Source organism: Armigeres subalbatus, chromosome 3 (assembly GCF_024139115.2).
Source record: "Armigeres subalbatus isolate Guangzhou_Male chromosome 3, GZ_Asu_2, whole genome shotgun sequence".
Taxonomy (NCBI): Eukaryota; Metazoa; Arthropoda; class Insecta; order Diptera; family Culicidae; genus Armigeres; species Armigeres subalbatus.
The window spans coordinates 230,803,048-230,822,685 of record NC_085141.1 but is presented as its reverse complement, the minus strand read 5'-3'; the positions used below and the strand labels follow the sequence as shown (position 1 = coordinate 230,822,685).

Below are 19,638 nucleotides of genomic sequence, written 5' to 3'. Positions count from 1 at the left end.
TAATTGGTTTCTCTTTGCCATCTACCATATGAGCTATCACTCCTCCAAGCCCATAGCCGCAAGCATCCGATACTACTATAATCGGTTTGGCTGAATCATAAAATTCTAGAAAATTTGCATTTAATAAAGCATTCTTGCTTTCCTCAAAAGTTTGTTGAAGTCCAAATAAATTTCATGTTTTTACGTAATAAGGCATACAAGCAACCCAATTTTGCCGATAAATGCGGGACAAATTTTCCATAAAAATTAATCTAACCAACAAATGCTTTGAGTTCAGTAATATCAGTTGGCTTTTTCGATTGTCAATAATTTCTCTGGTAATGGAAGAAGTCCATGCTCTGTTACCAAATGTCCAAGATAAGTGAGGGAATTGACAAAAAACTTGCATTTCTTATAGTTTATGTTTAAATTAGATTTTTGTAACCTTCCATGTACTAGATGTAAATTTGATATACACTCCTGAATAGTCTCCCCTGCAATCAATACATCATCCAAATAGCAACGAACGTGTTTTAAACCTATTAAAATTTGCTCCATTACTCTTTGAAAGATGGCGGCACTAGATGATGCACCCTGCGTTCCGAGAGTTTGACTTGAGTGTACGCCCCCACCAAATCAAGGCAACAAAACCATTTGCAATGGATATGTATTACCCCAATTACAACTGGGAAGCCCACTCAATAACCTGTATTGGTGAAATAACGTTCTGTTTTCAAGCGAATCAGATGCTCAATGACCTTTTCTCTCAATTGAAACGGCACTTCGTAAGTCTTTCTGAATATGGGTCTATCATCTCCAAGCACAAGATCCGCTTCAAATCCTGTTATTGGAAATGAAAAATCACCCAAATCAAACAGTTTATGAAATCGAGATTTTATATTTGATTCAATTTTACCCATGTTGAGGGATTGCTCCGAATTTCTATCTGTATCATTAGACAAAGTGTTGATTCCAATTGGATTTCCAAACTAGTACCAAACTAGTAACCCGGCTGCTCTTCGTAACGGTTGCGATTACGTTTAAAATAGGCGTAACGATTATAGTTATATTGTGCTCGCTCACGGTCTCTACTCGAGCTCCTACTCCTAGCTCCTGATTCCGTATTTCACCGAATTGATTTCTTTGGGTTCTTCATGACGCTCTATTAACTCTTTTACACGGCACTTAGCCAATTCAGTACGGATCACCATTTGCTCGACCTCTTCTAAACTCATGTCATCCTTCATCAATAATTTATGCTTTTTTTAAACTATTGTGTTTATTTTACAAGCTCAGGCGTGTATAACACTTAACGGAGTCGAGACACTTCATAATATTGACAATCGATATCATCTTATAATCAACAGTTAGTAAGGGGAAAGGGACATAGACCAAGATACTTGTGGCGACTCAATGTTAGATTGCGTAATTTCAGGTATTACAGCTGCTCATCCGGGCATTTGACGTCATTAACGGTATGGCGTAGCATCGGGCTCGATTTGTGGTTCGTCAGGGAGCATCTTCCGGATGGCCATAGCTTCGTATTACACAGAACAATAAGACAAAAACAAAACAAAAACGAGAAAAGAAAAAATAGGAAATTAGACTTTAACCTTTTGTCTGTGCTCTGGGGTCAATATGACTCCAGGCCACTTTGAGTGGCTGCCATTTTTTTTAGTTTTCAACCGATTCTCATAATTTTTGGTAGTTTGGTAAAACTCGCCGAGATCTGTCTCCTAGGTGAAAAGTCAGTTCAGTCAGTTCGCTTGAAAAATCTTGAAAATGTGCGCTACAGTGTACTTTTTTCAAAAAACTTACGTTGTCTGTGCTCTGGGGTCAAATTGACCCCAAATTGAAATTGCTATAACTTTTTTATTGTTTGGCCAATTTTGGATTTTTGGGGCTGTTTCGAAAGATAATTTAATCATCTTTCAAATCGTAACCAAAGATTGACTATAGGTGGGCGGGTACATTGCGAGGAGGGATTTTCGTAAAAAAGGGTACAAAAACAGTGACTTTTCATGCTTATTTTGCTTATATCTGAAAATCCCACCCATTTTGAACTACACCTTTTCAAAAAGGTTATGCAGGAAGGCGTGTGCTTTCACATGAGGCATTGACTAGTTTATAGCTTGGTCGCTAGGTGGCGGTATATTTGAATTCATTATTTTAGTTTACTATAGTAATTTTCCTCATTGTAAATATTCTTATCGCACAAATTTGAAATTTGTAAAGATGACGTCTTTAACCAAGTTTGTCTGGTGGGAATGGACTGTCATGTGACGGAATAAATAATTGGGAAATTTAGAATTAGGCTGCGCTAGTGTACTTGCAAATATTCATGCATATATGAAATATTACTTTAGCTCGAGATCCCTCATACCTACACCCAAGTTGTATTCGGCAACATTGTTCAGGATGTCCAGGACTACAAAGCGGTGCTCAATATAATAAGCACTTTTTCCAAGATGCGGCGCTAGTGAGCTGTTATATTTGAGTATATTGTTCCATGTGAGATCTGATGTATTTTGGTTTGTAGCATTTTTCGCAAACATGAATGTTGTGGTAGAGTTCATCAAAAGTTTTCTTTGTATTCAACCTGCTCCAGCGATGCTGCAAATAATAGAATGTGTTCACAGAATATGTTTTAGGTTAGGCTTTGGGTCTACATGCGTAACCAAAGATAAGCCATTTTGACGTATATTTTGAAAATTCCCAATTATTACTTCCGTCACAAGACAGTCCATTCCCACTAGACGACCTTTGATCAAGACGCCATTTTAACAAATTTTAAATTTGTGCGATAAGTATATTTACACTGAGGAGAATTCTATATATCGGAATAACTTGAGTAGTCTAAAATAATGAATTCAAACATACTGCAACCTAGCGACCAAGCTCTAAACTAATCAATGCCTCATGCCGAAGCACAAGCCTTCCTGCATAATCTTTTTGAAAAAGGTGCAGTTCAAAATGGGTAGGATTTTCGGATATAAGTAAAACAATCATGAAAAATCACTGTTTTGTACCCTTGTTCACTAAAACCCTCCTGCGATGTACCCGCCCACCAATAGTCAATCTTTGGTTACGATCTGAAAGATGATTAAATTATCTTTAGAAACAGCCCCAAAAATCCAAAATCAGCCAAACAATAAAAAAGTTATAGCAATTTCAATTTGGGGTCAATTTGACCCCAGAGCACAGACAACGTAAGTTTTTTTGAGCACAGACAGAAGGTTAATGTCAGACGAGCAAAGAAAGGCATAGATGGCCTGCATATAAACCACATCGCGATCCCCCAAAACACCTCTTACTTCCCTGTAGGGTTGTTTACCTCGGGCCACAAGGGTATCCAATAGTTGCTCTCTGGAGGCGTCGTTTTCCGAGCAATACCAAACTACGTGATCGATGTCATCGTAACCGGCTCCACACCTAGATAGGTAATTTATGCTTTAATTCCTGATCCCTAAGACCAAACACTATTTTATCTTTAATGGCTTCCTATTTATGTGCGCCAAAACCGCAATGACTAGCCAACAATTTGAGTGCTAAGACATAATTTTCGGCAGGCTCATCCACACCCTGCATAGGTGCATGAAACTTATGCCGGTGCATCATGTTAGGTTGCACTTTGCCTAATCTTTCCTTCAATTTGGTGGCCATATCAGTGTAAACAATATCTGCTATATCTACTCCAGGGTAAATGAGTTATATCTCGTCAAATATAACAGAACCACTAAGTGCAATAAAAAGATTTTTCTTGTTGGCTTCTGAAATATTGTTTAGTTGGTATATTATGTTCATTCTTTTCATATAACTGGCGGACATCTCAGGCCCAAAAGATTTTTGTCTGAAATAGTCATTTGAGATAGAAGGAAAAATGTTATTTGGCCAAACAGGTGGATATTTTAAGGGCCCCCCTTAGCCGTGCGGTAAGATGCGCGGCTACAAAGCAAGACCATGCTGAGGGTGGCTGGGTTCGATTCCCGGTGCCGGTCTAGACAATTTTCGGATTGGAAATTGTCTCGACTTCCATGGGCATAAAAGTATCATCGTGTTAGCCTCATGATATACGAATGCAGAAATGGTAACTTGGCTTAGAAACCTCGCAGTTAATAACTGTGGAAGTGCTAATTGAACACTAAGCTGCGAGGCGGCAATGTCCCAGTGGGGGATGTAATGCCAATGAAGAAGAAGAAGAAGGTGGATATTTTCGACCATACAATCAATATTTGGCCGTTGAACCAAATGACATTGTCGGTCAAATGGTTTCCAATTTGCAAAAATTGAAGCAAAGCAAGATCCGAATACAGCATGGTTTCTTTCCTAGTCGCTCTGTGGAAACGAATCTTGTCAGTTTTACTTCGTTTTTCATGGAGAACATGAGTAAAAAAATCCAAATAGATGCCGTTTACACCGATCTCAAATCTGCTTTTGACAAAAAAATGGGCTGTTCTTTTGCTTTATGCACCTGGCTCCGATCTTATATGGTTGGACACCAAATGTCGGTCAATATTAGAAATAATTCATCCGACTATTTCTCGAACCTTTCTGGAGTTCCACAAAGTAGCACCCGAACGACTAATTTCGTCCAGTTTGACTACAGTATTGCTGGTTCTCTACTTCAGCGGGTTGATCATGTAAACGACCTAGGAGTTATTTTGGATAAAAAAATTACCTACAACCGCCACTTCTCAAATACCATCGATAGAGCCAATCGCCTGCTTGGGTTCATGTTCAAAATCTCCGATGAGTTTTAAGATCCGTTGTGTTACACAGCGTTGTACTGCTCTCTGGTTCGCTCAATACTAGAGTTTGCATCTGCTGTTTGGAATCCCTACCAGGCTGTATGGAGTGAGCGGTTCGAATCTGTCCGAAAAAGATTCGTCAGATATGCTTTGCGCAGCCTTCCATGGAATGACTCATTGAATTCGCCTGCCTATGCTGATCGCTGTCGTCTACTCGGGTTGGATACTATAGCCAAGCGGAGGAATGTGGCTCAGTGTGTTTTCATTGCCAAGCTTTTATCATTTGAATACGATGCTCCTGAGTTGTTGTCTAGGATCAGTTTAAACGCACCTGTCCGGACACTTCGAGCGCGAGCGCTGCTACACGAGGAGCCACAAGCAACTAACTATGCTGCTAACAGTTCCATTGTCGCCATGATTCATCGATTCAACGAAGTGTCCGACGAATTTGATTTCCACATTTCAACATCCAGATTTCGCTGTCGTTTGCTGAGCCGTATGTAAAGTTTTTAATGTTTGACCACAACTAGATTTAAGAATTTCACGTAGACAGCACAGTCCGATGAATAAATTACAAACACAAATACAAAGCATGTCTAAATGCCGATAGCCAGGATAGGAGATCAGGAACACCCATTGTAACTCCTCAGTTAGAGCCTGCTTTAGTAGATCCGTTAGGGCAGTCACAGTTTTATCGAACCACTCCTGTGTATTCGAAACTTTTCGAGTGGTCGACCTGAAGATATTTAGGCGAGTACATGGGGAAGGTTACGATTGCCACCAGTGGCGTCACCAACTTTTGCATCACAGGAAGGCTCATGCTACCCACGAACGCAAGGATTTGGAGCAGAAGGAATGAGGACCGATAATGGTGAAAGTTGTGCAGCCTTCAAGAAGCTTTCTATCGACGGTCAGTGCAATGTTGTCAAGGATAATAAATTATGCCGCCGCTGCCTTGTTTCCCATAACCGTTGGCCATATGAAGGTGAGGTTTGTGGGATCAATGATTGCGAGGAACGCCATCATCGCCTTCTCCACTATGAAGCTCCTAAGGGTCTGTCTCATTTGGATAATTAAACTGAAATTAAACTTAAAAGTGACATTTCAATAATTATCGAATAACCCTGCTCGCAGAGCAAGATTACTTTTGACAGATATCGAATCATTTTGTATCGATGTCCTATTGGAATTGTTAACGCTGGAATCAACGATTTCCTGCAAATTTCCATTGGATAAAGTTGCTTCACATATCAGGGTAGTTGTTCCATGCAATTGTTTTGGCTTGGGATACTAAAATTAAGTTATATTAACTAATTTGTAAAAGTAAATACGTTAGAGGGTCCATTACTAGCACACAAGGGGGGGGGGGTCCATAATAGGCAACAATGGAAATGATATCAAATGATAGTTGATTTAACCCCCCAAAAAATGTATGGAAAAATTACCCCCGATAGAACATTTCATTTTTTGCACGAGAAAGGCACCAACACCGCTAGGGATCAGGGTTTTATTCATATATTCACGCAGAGAAATGTTTTTTAAACTCAATGATATTATGTATAAAAACAACAAAAATAATTATTGTTACCCGGCTAATAATTTTATTTGTTGAATTCAACAAAAAATCAGATTTGATTATTGCGCTTTTTGCACTTCATAAGAGTTCTGCGAGATTTTTTTTCTCACAGTTATCTTTTTCTCACACTCAATACACTCAAAAAGTTTGATTTTCCGTGTATAATATTTGTGTGTGAGTGCTCAATCTGAAAACAAACAGACGTCAAATCATGGCGGGAATCGATTTAGTGCACGCTTACATGTGACTCACGAGTAATGGGTTATAATTAGGTAAATTTCAGTAACAAAATCGATCAACCCGAAATGAGAGTGAGTGTGAGAAAAAGAAGCGGGCAAATCACAATCTACACATAACTCTTCAAATTGGTGAAATCGGCAATAGACGAAAAATATTGTTGTTTCTACAATGTTCCAAAACAGCACTCAAAACAAAAATTGTTGTGTTTACAATATATTTTTTTGTTTGTACAAAATATATTTCTATTCCAAGAAAAAAAATTTGCTTTCAATAAATTCAACAAAAATAAATATTGTAATTTTATTTTTTTTTATTTTGAATGTTATATAAAATTTCTTGTGATTATCAATTATTTTATTTTTGGGTAGGCTTCGTGTAGAAAATAAAACCACAATAATTCTATTTGTAATTTTTTCAAATATTTACTCCACAAACTAGTTTATAATATACTGTATTAATTTATACTGGATTGCAGTAGAAACGAAAATGAAAATTTTTGAATTAAATATATTTTAGTTTTGATTTTAAAAATAAAATATTTGGGTTTAAAAAATATTTCAATAATTTTATTTTTTAGTTCAAAAAGGTAGATTTTCTCTGCGTGTTCATTTGGTAGGCACTCTGTGTTCTTAACCGCTACTGTGGTATTCTGCTGTACAGAATACACAAAAAATCTAGCTTTCGCTTCGTTAATGTTCTCGATGCCAGTTCATCTCATCGTGAGTCCATTGTGCCAATTTGTCCATCTGGTGAATGCAATGATCGTTGCTTTGTACAGTTTGGTCAGTCATCATCGGTCGTCATCAGGCAGCCGTGTCGGTACGTAACTGAATGACATCCCTGTAATGTGTAGCCTATGAAAATGCACATCTTACCGCTAGCATAAGAAAAACCCTTATCTTACAATAACTTTATTATAATTCTCAACTCTGTTATATTTGTTACAAACTATTTCTCTTTCTCATTTTTCCAAATATTAATTGCAGGCATCGTTCCAACAGCTACCGTTATTAGCCAAAATGACTATAAATCAAACAAACCCAACCGCCAAACAATTCTTGTCGCCGAAGACATGGATCAATCGCTCATCATGCACACTTCGACTGCGGAAGTTTCATCCAATAAATTCCAACCCTCCCGCCGTACTATCATTCAACCGGACAAAATTGTAGAGGAATCGTTCAATTATCCGGTGATAAAAGAAGAACTGTCAGATTCAACACCAAACGCATCTCCAACACTCGTAATACAAGAACAAACAAAGCAGGACTTTTCGTTCGCTATTCCGCAGTTGCCGGACGACTGCGTGCTGAGAAGTACGGCACCGATTCCATACTACAAATCGAACCCAGCAATGCAGAATGCACCTCAACTCCCCCAACCTGTGTTCGCCAATTGCTCGATTACCGAGCCGAACTCATCCACTAGGAAAACTATTGCCGTCGATAATCTGAGTGAAATTTCCGGTTTGGAACTATCCAACTGCCACCCAATTAGACCAGTTGGCGGAGTTTTTGGTCCACCTGGTGAGATCGGCAATTTAACTTTGAAGGAAGTGACTGAACCAACGATTACCCCGTTAGCGCCCGTAGCTGTTTCGGTCATACAGGAAACCCCCAAAAAGGCCAGCCTAATACCGGTGCGCAAGAGTCGAGGTTCAATATTCGACAGACAATCATTGGATTTGGATGAATCCGGAATTGCTCAAATAGTTTCTCAGGAGCCGCTGGAGCCTAATGAATTATTAGCGCCCCAAACAACGAAGGTAAGATTAGACATTGTTTTAATTTTACGTAAAAATATTGAAGAGCCTTCCTTTCTTCGGGCTGCAGCCCAGCTAGTCAAACAAAATCTAATGATATTTCTTATTTTCAGATCAATGTTTCTTGCTTCCCCGTACAGACTGAAGACGAAATTGTCATAAAAAATGAACCCATTGTAGAATCAAGCGATGACGAGTTTTACGATGCTCAGCTTGACCCAGAAAATGGGCAACCTAGTCATCAAGATTATGTGCATGTCACTAAAGAAGCAGTACAGCGTAATATTCCTAGTCGGGGTAATTTGAAGTTCATTGAGATTGATGATGCGGAGCACTGCCAATCTATGCTTGCTAATCAAACCAACGCAGGATACCGAACGGTCAAGTTTATTGACGTAGATGATCTCGAACAAACTACTCAAAAGCGACATCTTTCTCAAATATCAAAATCCGTTTTATTGGATCACGAGAACGATCCATTGAATGTCTCCCTTACCGATGACTACCCAATGAAGAAAAGGAAAACCAAAATTCCCACACCTTTGAAACGATCTCGAAGGACGTCACTCGCCAGTGCAGAACCCGATCAGAAGTCGCTACGACGTGTTACTTTCCACGAGAACTTGGTGCTCAGTGTGGATTCGGACGAAAAGGACAAGTGTTCTGATGGCGATGTTAACAACCTGCCGGAAGTGGAAACGGTAACGATCAAAAAGGAATGCGCAACTATCAAGGAGGAAGATGCTGATTGCACTAAATTGGGGCAGACGATTTTAACCGATCCTTCCGTTTTCATCATAGAGGAAAGCGATATGCTAGCAAACGAGTCGAATATATCGTTCGTTGGATCGCCACCATCGGAGCATCATCATCGTGGAAGTACACTAAAGTTCGATAACACCTACTATCAGGACTACGTTAATCTAACATTACACGTTGATCAGACAGCAAACAACTCCTGTATAGTTATCAGTGACGATTCTCTCACGGCAGCAAGCCATATGGATGCACCAAAACCAAACGTACAATCTTTGGAAACACGATTAACTATGGAGGACCTTCCCGAGCGGATACATCGCACAAGGGAATCGCTGGTATTGAACTCGACGGTGGCTAGTGAAGTAATGTACGAGTTACGGCAACAAATAAGCGAAGCGAAAAAGGTCTGCTGCAGTTTTCAAGGAAATTGTGAATGCCGGAGTAGGAGAACTAAAGTGGCCGTTGAGCAGGAAAATTTGGAAACAATTCGAGAGGCATGGAATCAGAATTTCGATCGAATATTGAACTCCGTTTCTGACCTGCCCTCGCATAACATTCCTCTAGATGACCGAATATCTGAAGTATTTAGCAGACCTATGAAGCCATTGCCTCTGGCGTATTTGGAGCAATTGCAGCAGCACTTTCCCGAAACACCGCCAGTTCGTTTTCTCTGTGAGAATTATTTAAGGTAGGTTATCTACATTTGTACCGTTTTTATTTTTCAAAGAAGTTTTATGTAAATATTGTAAAATACTGAAATCCTTTTTAGCGTTGTCTAGTAACGTTCTCCTAAATGAATATGATACCTAATGTAGAATAATATTTGTTCTTTATTTTCCAGTTCTGAGGTAGACAATGTGTCGTTGAGCGCAGAACAAAGCACATGCGATCTGCCTGCTACACCCTGCGTAACAGCATTACTATTCAACAAACTCCAAACGGAAAGGTTTCGATGGTTCCTGGACATTTCTGATGAAAACCAAATGTTCCTCCACCTACGTCATCGAATGTTACGAAGTATTCGGTTCAATATTCAACTCCAGAAACGCCAATACAGCAAACAAGAGGATATCCGGATTATTCGGTTAGAGTTTACAGAAACTCCTAGCGATCTTGTGGACTCGCCCCGCTTATTGATTGCACATTTAGAATTCGTACGCGCACTGAACAAATCGATAGTTGATCACCTTTGTTCACAATATCCCACCACAGCTCACTTCATGGGACTCATTGTACATCTTGATACCATTGTTGAGCAGATTTTTGGAAAAGTGGATCAGCTGTATCGCATCGTACGAAATAACGGAGCTATTCTAAAATCAGTTGGGTATGTTTTTTATCTTTTCCTAATAATGTGCAAGCGTTTAACTTTTTTTTTTACTATCAAACAGACACGAAAGGCAACTTCAAATTGACAAGTTCTATGAATACCAGCATGAAGACAGCATCCATTGGAATCGATTATACGTGCGGTTTGATGCCATAGATCGGATAAACCATCATAGTGTGATATTCCATCGGAAGATGATCAACGCCGAATGTTTGCTCCCAACAGAGCAACAATGTGGTAAAAACGCCGATCACGGGTTGACATTTTTGGAATGTTTACTGTGGAACGTTGAAAAAATTTCTATCGTGTAAAGCATATATTCAAGAGAATTGTACAGCATTTTATCGTTCTATTATTTTTCCATAAGTTTTGGTATGTATAGTGTTTTACTATTTTGTACTCAATAAATAGGTGAAATTTCAATTCAATGTTTTCATAATAATTATACCACAAACCTTTGTTGGCCAAAACAAAAGCGATAAAAAAAATCTGTAGACATAACTTGCAGGTTAATCATCTGCTGCTTTTGCGTAAATTAATCAGGAAGTAAACATTTGTTTCGCGAAACTGGAACGGATTCCTCCAAGAAAGTTTCCGAAGCGCGAAACGCTGGACGGATTCTAATCTTTCAGAGCCGTTGTTTTAGGTCTCTTACGCTGAAGCGATGTGTATTGATTGTTTCGAGAAAGAAATCACCACCGCTAGTGGAATTATCTAGTTTTTCAACAATATATATCAAAATTTCGAAACAAAAACTATGGATTAACCAAGAAAATAAGATTGCTTATCACATAACTATTATTAACTATTATACTTGTTTTGAGTGCTTTTTTGGTAGCTTACTGTGAGTTCTAAAATTAATGTTGATTTTATTGTTCAACGACGAACGGATAAGTGCAATCAACGTTAGCGACAACATCGACGATCTATGGGAGTCGATCCATGGAGCGGTGAGCACAACAGCACGAGAAGTGGTAGGCACTGCACAGAGGCGACCCAGGACGGGTTGGTTCGGTGTGGAGTGTCAGAGAGTGACAAATGAGAAGAACGTTCCCAGAAGCCGGATGTTGGTGTCGGGTACCCGATCAAATAGAGATCGGTACAAGGAAGCAAGAGCAGCCGAAAAACGAACCCACCGCAGAAAGAAGAAAGAATATGCAGAACAAGTGATTAGCGAGGCACAGGAAAAAATGGAGCAGAACGATATGCGGAGGTTCTATGAGTCTGTCAATGGCGTGTGGAGAAAGACAGCGCCATCTCCCGTCATGTGCAACGACCAACAAGGGAATTTGCTTTGGAGAACTGGTGTGCAAGAAGCGGTACCATTATCACAAGATCGCACATGCTCCTTGGATTTGCGGACGATATCGATATTATCGGGATTGATCGCCGGGCCGTGGAAGAGGCTTTTGTGCCTTTTAAGAGGGAGCCAGCGAGGATTGGACTCACGATCAATACCAGCAAAACGAAGTATATGGTCGCTGGCAATCAACGTGGGTTCATTAGTGGTGGTGGTAGCGAAATGATGCTAGATGGTGAAAAAATTGAAGTGGTAGAAAATTTGTGCATCTTGGAACATTAGTAACGTGCGATAATGATGTTACCCGCGAGGTTAAAAAGGCGTATTGCGGCTGCAAATCGGGCTTATTGCGGACTTCGTAACCAGCTTAAGTCCCGTAGTCTGCAAACGAAAACAAAACTCGCGCTGTATACTACTCTGATTCTTCCGGTGGCTTTATACGGCCATGAGACATGGACGTTAAATGAGGCTGATCGGAGAGCTTTCGGAGTGTTTGAGCGTAAGGTGCTGCGGACAATACTCAGCGGTAAACAGGAGAACGGTATCTGGCGGCGTCGCATGAATCACGAGTTGTACCAGGTGTATAAAGGGCTGGATATTATTAAGCTTATACAACACGGCAGACTCATTCCGTGCCGATAGTTCGAACGAGCCAGACGTGTGTGCTGTGTCTCATCGCGGATTGTGTTCGGTAGTGCGAGTTGTATTGTGTGGTGCTATTCCTACCTACGGATCCAAGGCGATCGCTGTCGGCGAGTGAAGTAGCTGCTTCTGGCGACGCCAGTGAAGCAGGCTATTGTTACTGCTGCTACCTACAGCAGCAGGCGCAGATAAGTGGAAGAGATTGCTTTATTGTTCTCCCGTCACAGAGCGGAACTAATAGACACAAATTGAATTAGTTTTTTTTCTAATAAGCTATTAGTTGTAAGTTAGCATAAGCAATAATTATCCTTCCACCTTGCGAGGTGAGAATGGAGGCAGAGACAGTAGGAGGCAATGGGCCTCCAAAAGATAGTACTCGCACACGATTGTACCATGCGGCTTCGCCTGGGCCTTGGGTTGTTTACTTTCGGCAGAAAGTGAAGAGCCTAGATTTTCTGGGCATAAAACGAGATTTGACGCGTCGTTTTACGAAGCTTGAATTCAGCCAAATCAACAGGAACAAACTACGCATCACCGCACCTACACTACCCGCCAAAAGTATGGAAGCGCAAAAATAAGTATTGCAACACCTACTTTGAATATTGCAACACCCCCAAAAAAGTTTAGCATCACTTCAGAACTCCCATATTCCCATCGGATCTTTTCCATTTAGAATAATGGAACCTTCAACAAAATTGTTCACGACGATAAGTGCATTAGGCCGAACGTCAATTTAGCTCCCTGGGTGCCTTGGCCACCTGGTGGACATCCGGATGCTCCGGATTCTGGAACACATGTGAAGTCACAATTTAATAAATGCATTCATTCCAGCGAGATGCGGTTTTCATCATCTTCCGTAATCGCAATATGACAGGAAAATCAATGCTGACTGACGTTTGCTTGACCAGTTAGTGGTAGCCTCCCACTGATTCTCCGGGAGTTCCGGAACATCCGGTAAAGTGGTAAATTATAAATATTCGTCCCAGAAAGCTGCGATTTTTTCTAAACGGTTTGTGGAGGCATTGTGAGAGAAAAATCAATGAAAGCATCACTAATTGACCCCAGGTGGTCTCCCAGTATTCCTCCGGAAGATCCAGAATATCCGGTAAAGTGGTCAATTATTTAAATTCGTCCCAAAACGCTGCGATTTTTTCTAAACGGTTTGTGAAAGCATTGCCAGGGAAAAATCAATGAAAGCATAACTAATTGATCCCAGGTGGTCTCCCAGTATTCCTCCGGAAGATCCGGAAACATCCGGTAAAGTGGTCAATTATTTAAATTCGTCCCAGAAAGCTGCGAGATTTCTAAACGGTTTGTAGAAGCATTTTCAGAGAAAAATCAATGCAAGCATCACTAATTGAACCCAGGTTGTCTCCCAGTATTCCTCCGGAAGATCCGGAACATCCGGCAAAGTGGTCAATTATTAATATTCGTCCCAGAAAGCTGCGATTTTTCTAAACGGTTTGTGGAAGCGTTGTGAGAGAAAAATCAATGCAAGCATCACTAATTGACCCCAGGTGGTCTCCCAGTATTCCTCCGGAAGATCCAGAATATTCGGTAAAGTGGTCAATTATTTAAATTCGTCCCAAAACGCTGCGATTTTTTCTAAACGGTCGGTGGAAGCATTGTCAGAGAAAAATCAATCCAAGCATTACTAATTGACCCCAGGTGGTCTCCCAGTATTCCTTCGGAAGATCCGGAACATCCGGTAAAGTGGCCAATTATTTAAATTCGTCCCAGAAAGCTGCGTTTTTTTCTAAACGGTTTGTGGAAGCATTGTCAGAGAAAAATCAGAGCAAGCATCACTAATTGACCTTAAGTGGTCTCCCAGTGTTCTTCCGGAAGATCCGGAACATCCGGTAAAGTGGTCTATTTTTAAATTACGCCCCAGCAAGCTGCGAGTTTTTCTAAAACGTCTGTGGTAGCATTGTGAGAGCAAAATCAATGCAAGCACCGCTCATTGACCAGTGGATAATCCAGTAAAGTGATCATATTTAATGGTTTTATAATGCATCCCAGAAAACTGCGATTTTTCCTATACCGTTTGTACAGGCAAACCTCAATGAGTCGATAATGAAGACTCGTTTAAATATCGAGACGTGCACAGCAAATAAATTTGACTTTTACTGGTAATGTAATCAATAAAACTAATGTGAATACAGATCATGTAATCGTTTTTTCAATGTAATTATGCGTTGAAAATCATGCACATAAACGGAGCATGAATCAAACCGTATAGATACATCACCTTACCATTATAACTACACTCTATTGAAAACCAAGGATGTTAACGATCATTCAGTAACTTGGGTTCGATCATTTAGTAGTTTGTCAATAACACATTCCAGAAGCTGAATTTCAAAATATGTTGTATGGTGGGCTTCTAGTGCGAAGGTTTTTCTACAACTCTGCCTAATGGTTCGTTGTTTGAATTCCACTAGTAACGGAGTTATAGCTATAGTTTCAGTAACTTAGACTAAATGATAACAAAATTCCAATCATTTAGTTTGAGTTACTGCAACTAGCGCTCTAACTCCGTTATTAGTTGAATTCTAATAACGAACCATTAGGCAAAGTTGTAGGAAAACCTTCGCACTAGAAGTCCACCATACAACATATTTTGAAATTCAGCTTCTGAATGTGCTATTGACAAACTACTAAATGATCGAACGCAAATTACTGAATGATCGTTAACATCCTTGTTGAAAACCATACTTTATCCACCCTGAAAATAATTTATAAACCATTAAGTTTACATGAAATTATGTGAACCGAAACAAAAGGTGGCCACGCTTGCGACGATCTCGGTAGAATGTAAACAAACCAACAGTTGCATCAAGGCAGCTGCAATTGCAGCGGGAAACCATCATTTTCGACCACCGTCATACTAAAGCGAAGATTTTCCATTGCGACTACAAAGCAGCATCCATGATGCTGCATTTCATTGGTGTACTTTATCAGGCGTTTTCTTAAATCGATGGAAAACTTCAACTTCTTGCACTTCATCCATCAGATATTTTCATTACCTAGCCAGAACCCGATCACGACGGGTTCGGTACTGTATGTTAGAATCGCCATAACTCAGAACATGTTACTCTTTGAGCAACATGGGTTTCAAGAAGTGCAAACGGTAGACTGGTATCAGAACGGACTGTCACTCTGCGGGCCTGAGTTCGATTCTCATGTTGACCATTTTTTATTTATACAGCATAAAATAGATTATGTAAATTTAAAACAACACATAAATTGGAAATGATAAGTGATGTAAAAATAAAATGAAATGTAAATTTCTATCGTTTATCATGCTCCAATTATGTGCATGCTATTTGATGTAAATGTACATGATTCGTTCGAACTGTGTGGAATAGAGAATCATTGAAAATCTGTTTGAAGGGACCATCACAGTAACCCAGAATATTTTTTTCAATATGGCATATTTTGCCTCCATGAGTCGATATCGAGTCATAGAACATCAACTCATAGAGGTTTGACTGTAATAATAATGCCAGAGTTAAATCAATGCGAGCATCTCCCATTGACGCCTGGTGGCCACCTAGTAATCCTCCGGGAGCTTTAGAATATCCGGAGAAGTGGTAAATTTCTGTAATTGAACTCAGAAAGCTGCAACATTCTGAAAATCGCTTGTTGTAAAAATGTCAGAACTAATTCAATATAACAACCAGTCGTTCTCCTCGGATGGTCCTCTAGAAGTTCTGGAACATTCGGTGAAGTGGTCCATTCTTTTAAATTCGTCTTAGTAATCCTCCCTCGTATGTTAGATGTAGCAACATGAAAGCAAAATTTCACTGAGTGGTCCTCAGGAATAGACCTGTGCCGCCACCATCAAAATGAATTGTATGAAAATTTACCACGTCCAAATATTTTTTACAACGCCGATGGCTATTGTAGGCAGTAGGATTATGGATTTCGAACTTTTTTTCCAAAAGAGCACTCACAGTAAAGTCAAGTTCAGTTTGCCAGTTTCGTCTAACTCCTGTCAGAAATACATATTTTCCACCATGTTCATATGACATTTTCCACTTCTAATGATGCAGAATATAATCTCATTTCCGATATAGTTAATAAATCGGAATCACCCAAAATTATTTCAAACAATTTTGTAAAAATTTCTTCAGATTCAAATCAGGAATATCTTCGAGAATTTCTTAAGAACGTTGTTAAAAAAAACCCTTCAGGAATTTCATTATGAATTCTTTTAGGAACTCCTTCAGATATTCGCTTAAAAATTCTATCGTAAAATCTTTCTGGAAGGGGAATTTCCTGGAGCTATTCCTGGATTTTTCTTGAGAACACTTGGAGAAATTTTTGGGGGAATTTCGAAACGAATCTATAAAGGGATATCTGGAACAATTCTCCACGTAATTTCCGCAGAAATTTCTGGTCATTTTTTGGCAGAATTCCTTGTGGAATACAAGCCCCTCCTTGTGGAAGAAAAAGTGGGAGCATTTCTGGGAGTATTTTCAGGTTAACTTCTTTATAATATTGCAAGAGTATTTCCTGAAAATAAATCGTGAACCGTTTTCTGGGTGATTTCTGGGGAATTCCTGAAAGAACTTCTAAAAAATTTCCAAACGGTTTTCTGGCGGAATGCGGAATGCGAAATTTCAGGAAAAAATATCGGAGATAGGTGGGCTTAAAAGAATTCCATGTGTATTTAGAAACGAATTCAGAGGAAATTTCTGTATAGTTCTCAAAGTAATTTATGTAGAGATTTTGGGGGATTTCTGGAGTAGGTCCTAGTGGAATTTTCGGACTCCAGTGGAATTTCCGGAGGAATTCCTGCAAAAAAATTCAAGGGGATTTCTTGGAAGAACGGACGGAAAAACATTTGGAGGAATTCCTGGAGAAACTTCCGGTACACTTCCTGAAAAACTCCCGGAGGTATTCCTGGAGGAAATTCTTGAGTAGTTCATGGAGGAACTTCTTAAGGAATTTTCCGGAGGAATTCGGAGGGACTTCTGGAGGAATTCCTAGAGGAACTTCTTGAGGAATTCCTAGAGAAACTTCTTGAGGAATTCCTAGAGGAACTTCTTGAGGAATTCCTGGAGAAACTTTCGGAAGCAGTCCTGGAAGGTGAAGGATCTTCCGGAAAAATTCCTGGAAAGAATTTCTGGAGGAACTTCCGAATGAATTTCTGGAGGAGCTTCCTGAGGAATTTCTGGAGGAACTTCCGAAGGAATTCCTGGAGGAACTTCCGAAGGAATTCCTGGAGGAACTTCCGAAGGAATTCCTGGAGGAACTTCCGAAGGAATTCCTGGAGGAACTTCCGAAGGAATTCCTGGAGGAACTTCCGAAGGAATTCCTGGAGGAACTTCCGAAGGAATTCTTGGAGGAACTTCCGAATGAATTCCTGGAATTCCTGGGAGGTCTTCCGAAGGAATTCCTGGAGGAACTTCCGAAGGAATTCCTGGAGGAACTTCCGAAGGAATTCCTGGAGGAACTTCCGAAGGAATTCCTGGAGGAACTTCCGAAGGAACTCCTGGAGGAACTTCCGAAGGAATTCCTGGAGGAACTTCCGAAGGAATTCCTGGAGGAACTTCCGAAGGAATTCCTGGAGGAACTTCCGAAGGAATTCCTGGAGGAACTTCCGAAGGAATTCCTGGAGGAACTTCCGAATGAATTCCTGGAATTCCTGGGAGGTCTTCCGAAGGAATTCCTGGAGGAACTTCCGAAGGAATTCCTGGAGGAACGGAGCTTCCGAAGGAATTCCTGGAGGAACTTCCGAATGAATTCCTGGAATTCCTGGGAGGTCTTCCGAAGGAATTCCTGGAAGGGCTTCCGAAGGAATTCCTGTAAAGTCTTTCGCAAGAATTCCTAGAAGGACTTCCGGAGGAATTCCTACAATTTTACCACAATCGGCTTAGAAAAAGTCGCAGCTTTTTAGGACGAGATTCAAGAATTGGCCTCTTCACCGGATGTCCCGGATCTTCCGGAGGAACAATACGAGGCCACTTGGGATCAATTAGTGATGCTTGCATTGATTTTTCTCTGGCAATGCTCCCTCAAACCGTTTAGAAAAAGTCGCAGCTTCCTGGAGCGAGTTTAAAAATTGACCACTTCATCGGATGTTCCGGAATTTGCGGAGGACCACTGGGAGGCCATCTGGGGTCAATGAGTGATGCTTGCATTGATTTTGCTCTGATAATTCTGCCACAATCGGCTTTGAAAAAGTCGCAGCTTTCTGTGACGAATTTCAAAATTTAACCACTTTACCGGATGTTCCGAAACTCCCGGAGGACCACTGGGAGGACGCCAAGGGTCAAGCAAGCGTCAATCAGCATTGATTTTTCTGTCATATTGCGATTACGAAAGATGATGAACATTTGGCATGTCGCTAGAATGAATAGATGTATTAAGCGGTGACTTCACACGTGGTTCAGAATCCGGAAAATCCGCGGTCTACCTGGTGGCCAGGGCACTCCAAAGAGCTAAATTGTCCTCTTTCGCAATGCACTTATCGCCGTGATAAATTTTGTAGAAGGTTCCACCATTCTAAATGTAAAGGATCCGACGATAAATTTTCACGAATATGTTAGTTCCGGAGTGATGCTAAACTTTTCGGAGTGTTGCAATATTCAAAGCAGGTGTTGCAATACTTATTTTTGCGCTTCCATACTTTTGGCGGGTAGTGTACATACCAGGTGGCGAATGAAATTGCTGGCGACAGGGCGTACAATGTTGAATATTTAGTTTATGTGCCCTCGCGGGAGGTCGAGATAGAAGGCGTAATCAACGCAGCGAGCTTGACTTGCAAGGATGTGCTTGCAGGGAAAGGTCGCCTAAAGAACGCCCTGCAATCTACCGTGGATATTCTGGACTGCAAGGAATTGCATTCAGCAGCCACGGTAGATGGCAAAAAGGTTTATTCCAAGTCAGGCTCGCTTCGGGTGACATTCGCCGGTTCGATGCTTCCAAAATATGTCGATATAGAAAATATGTTGTTTCCGGTGCGTCTTTTTGTGCCAAGGGTATTTAATTGTACCAACTGCAAACAACTTGGTCACACTGCCGAGTTTTGTGACAACAAACCACGTTGTGGCAAATGCTCAGAAAGACATCGGGAGGAGTTCTGCCAGCAACAAGCAACAAAATGTGCTTATTGTGGTTTGAACCCTCCCCATGGTTTGCAAGAATGCCCGGTGTACAAAAATCGCACCCAAAAAGTGAAGCGGTCGTTGGTACAGCGCTCCAAGCAGTCGTATGCGGAAATGGTTAGGTCGCAAGATACATCCGCCACAGCCACTGCATCGACTGCTATTTCAGCCACCGTTCGTGTAAGTG

At 40.6% G+C, this 19,638-nt stretch overlaps 1 protein-coding gene across 2 annotated transcripts in view; it reads left to right on the top strand.

The window, feature by feature from the left end:
* LOC134220712 (uncharacterized) overlaps nt 1-10,817 on the top strand; it is an 80,803-nt gene extending 69,986 nt beyond the window's left edge. For both annotated transcript variants that reach the window (XM_062699815.1, XM_062699814.1), the window contains exons 7-10: nt 7,530-8,308; nt 8,419-9,752; nt 9,906-10,391; nt 10,456-10,817. In XM_062699815.1, the coding sequence (XP_062555799.1) occupies nt 7,530-8,308; nt 8,419-9,752; nt 9,906-10,391; nt 10,456-10,705 (2,849 nt within the window). In that variant the 3' untranslated portion in view covers nt 10,706-10,817. The remainder of the gene's footprint in view (nt 1-7,529; nt 8,309-8,418; nt 9,753-9,905; nt 10,392-10,455) is intronic.
* The last annotated feature ends 8,821 nt before the right edge of the window (nt 10,818-19,638 follow it).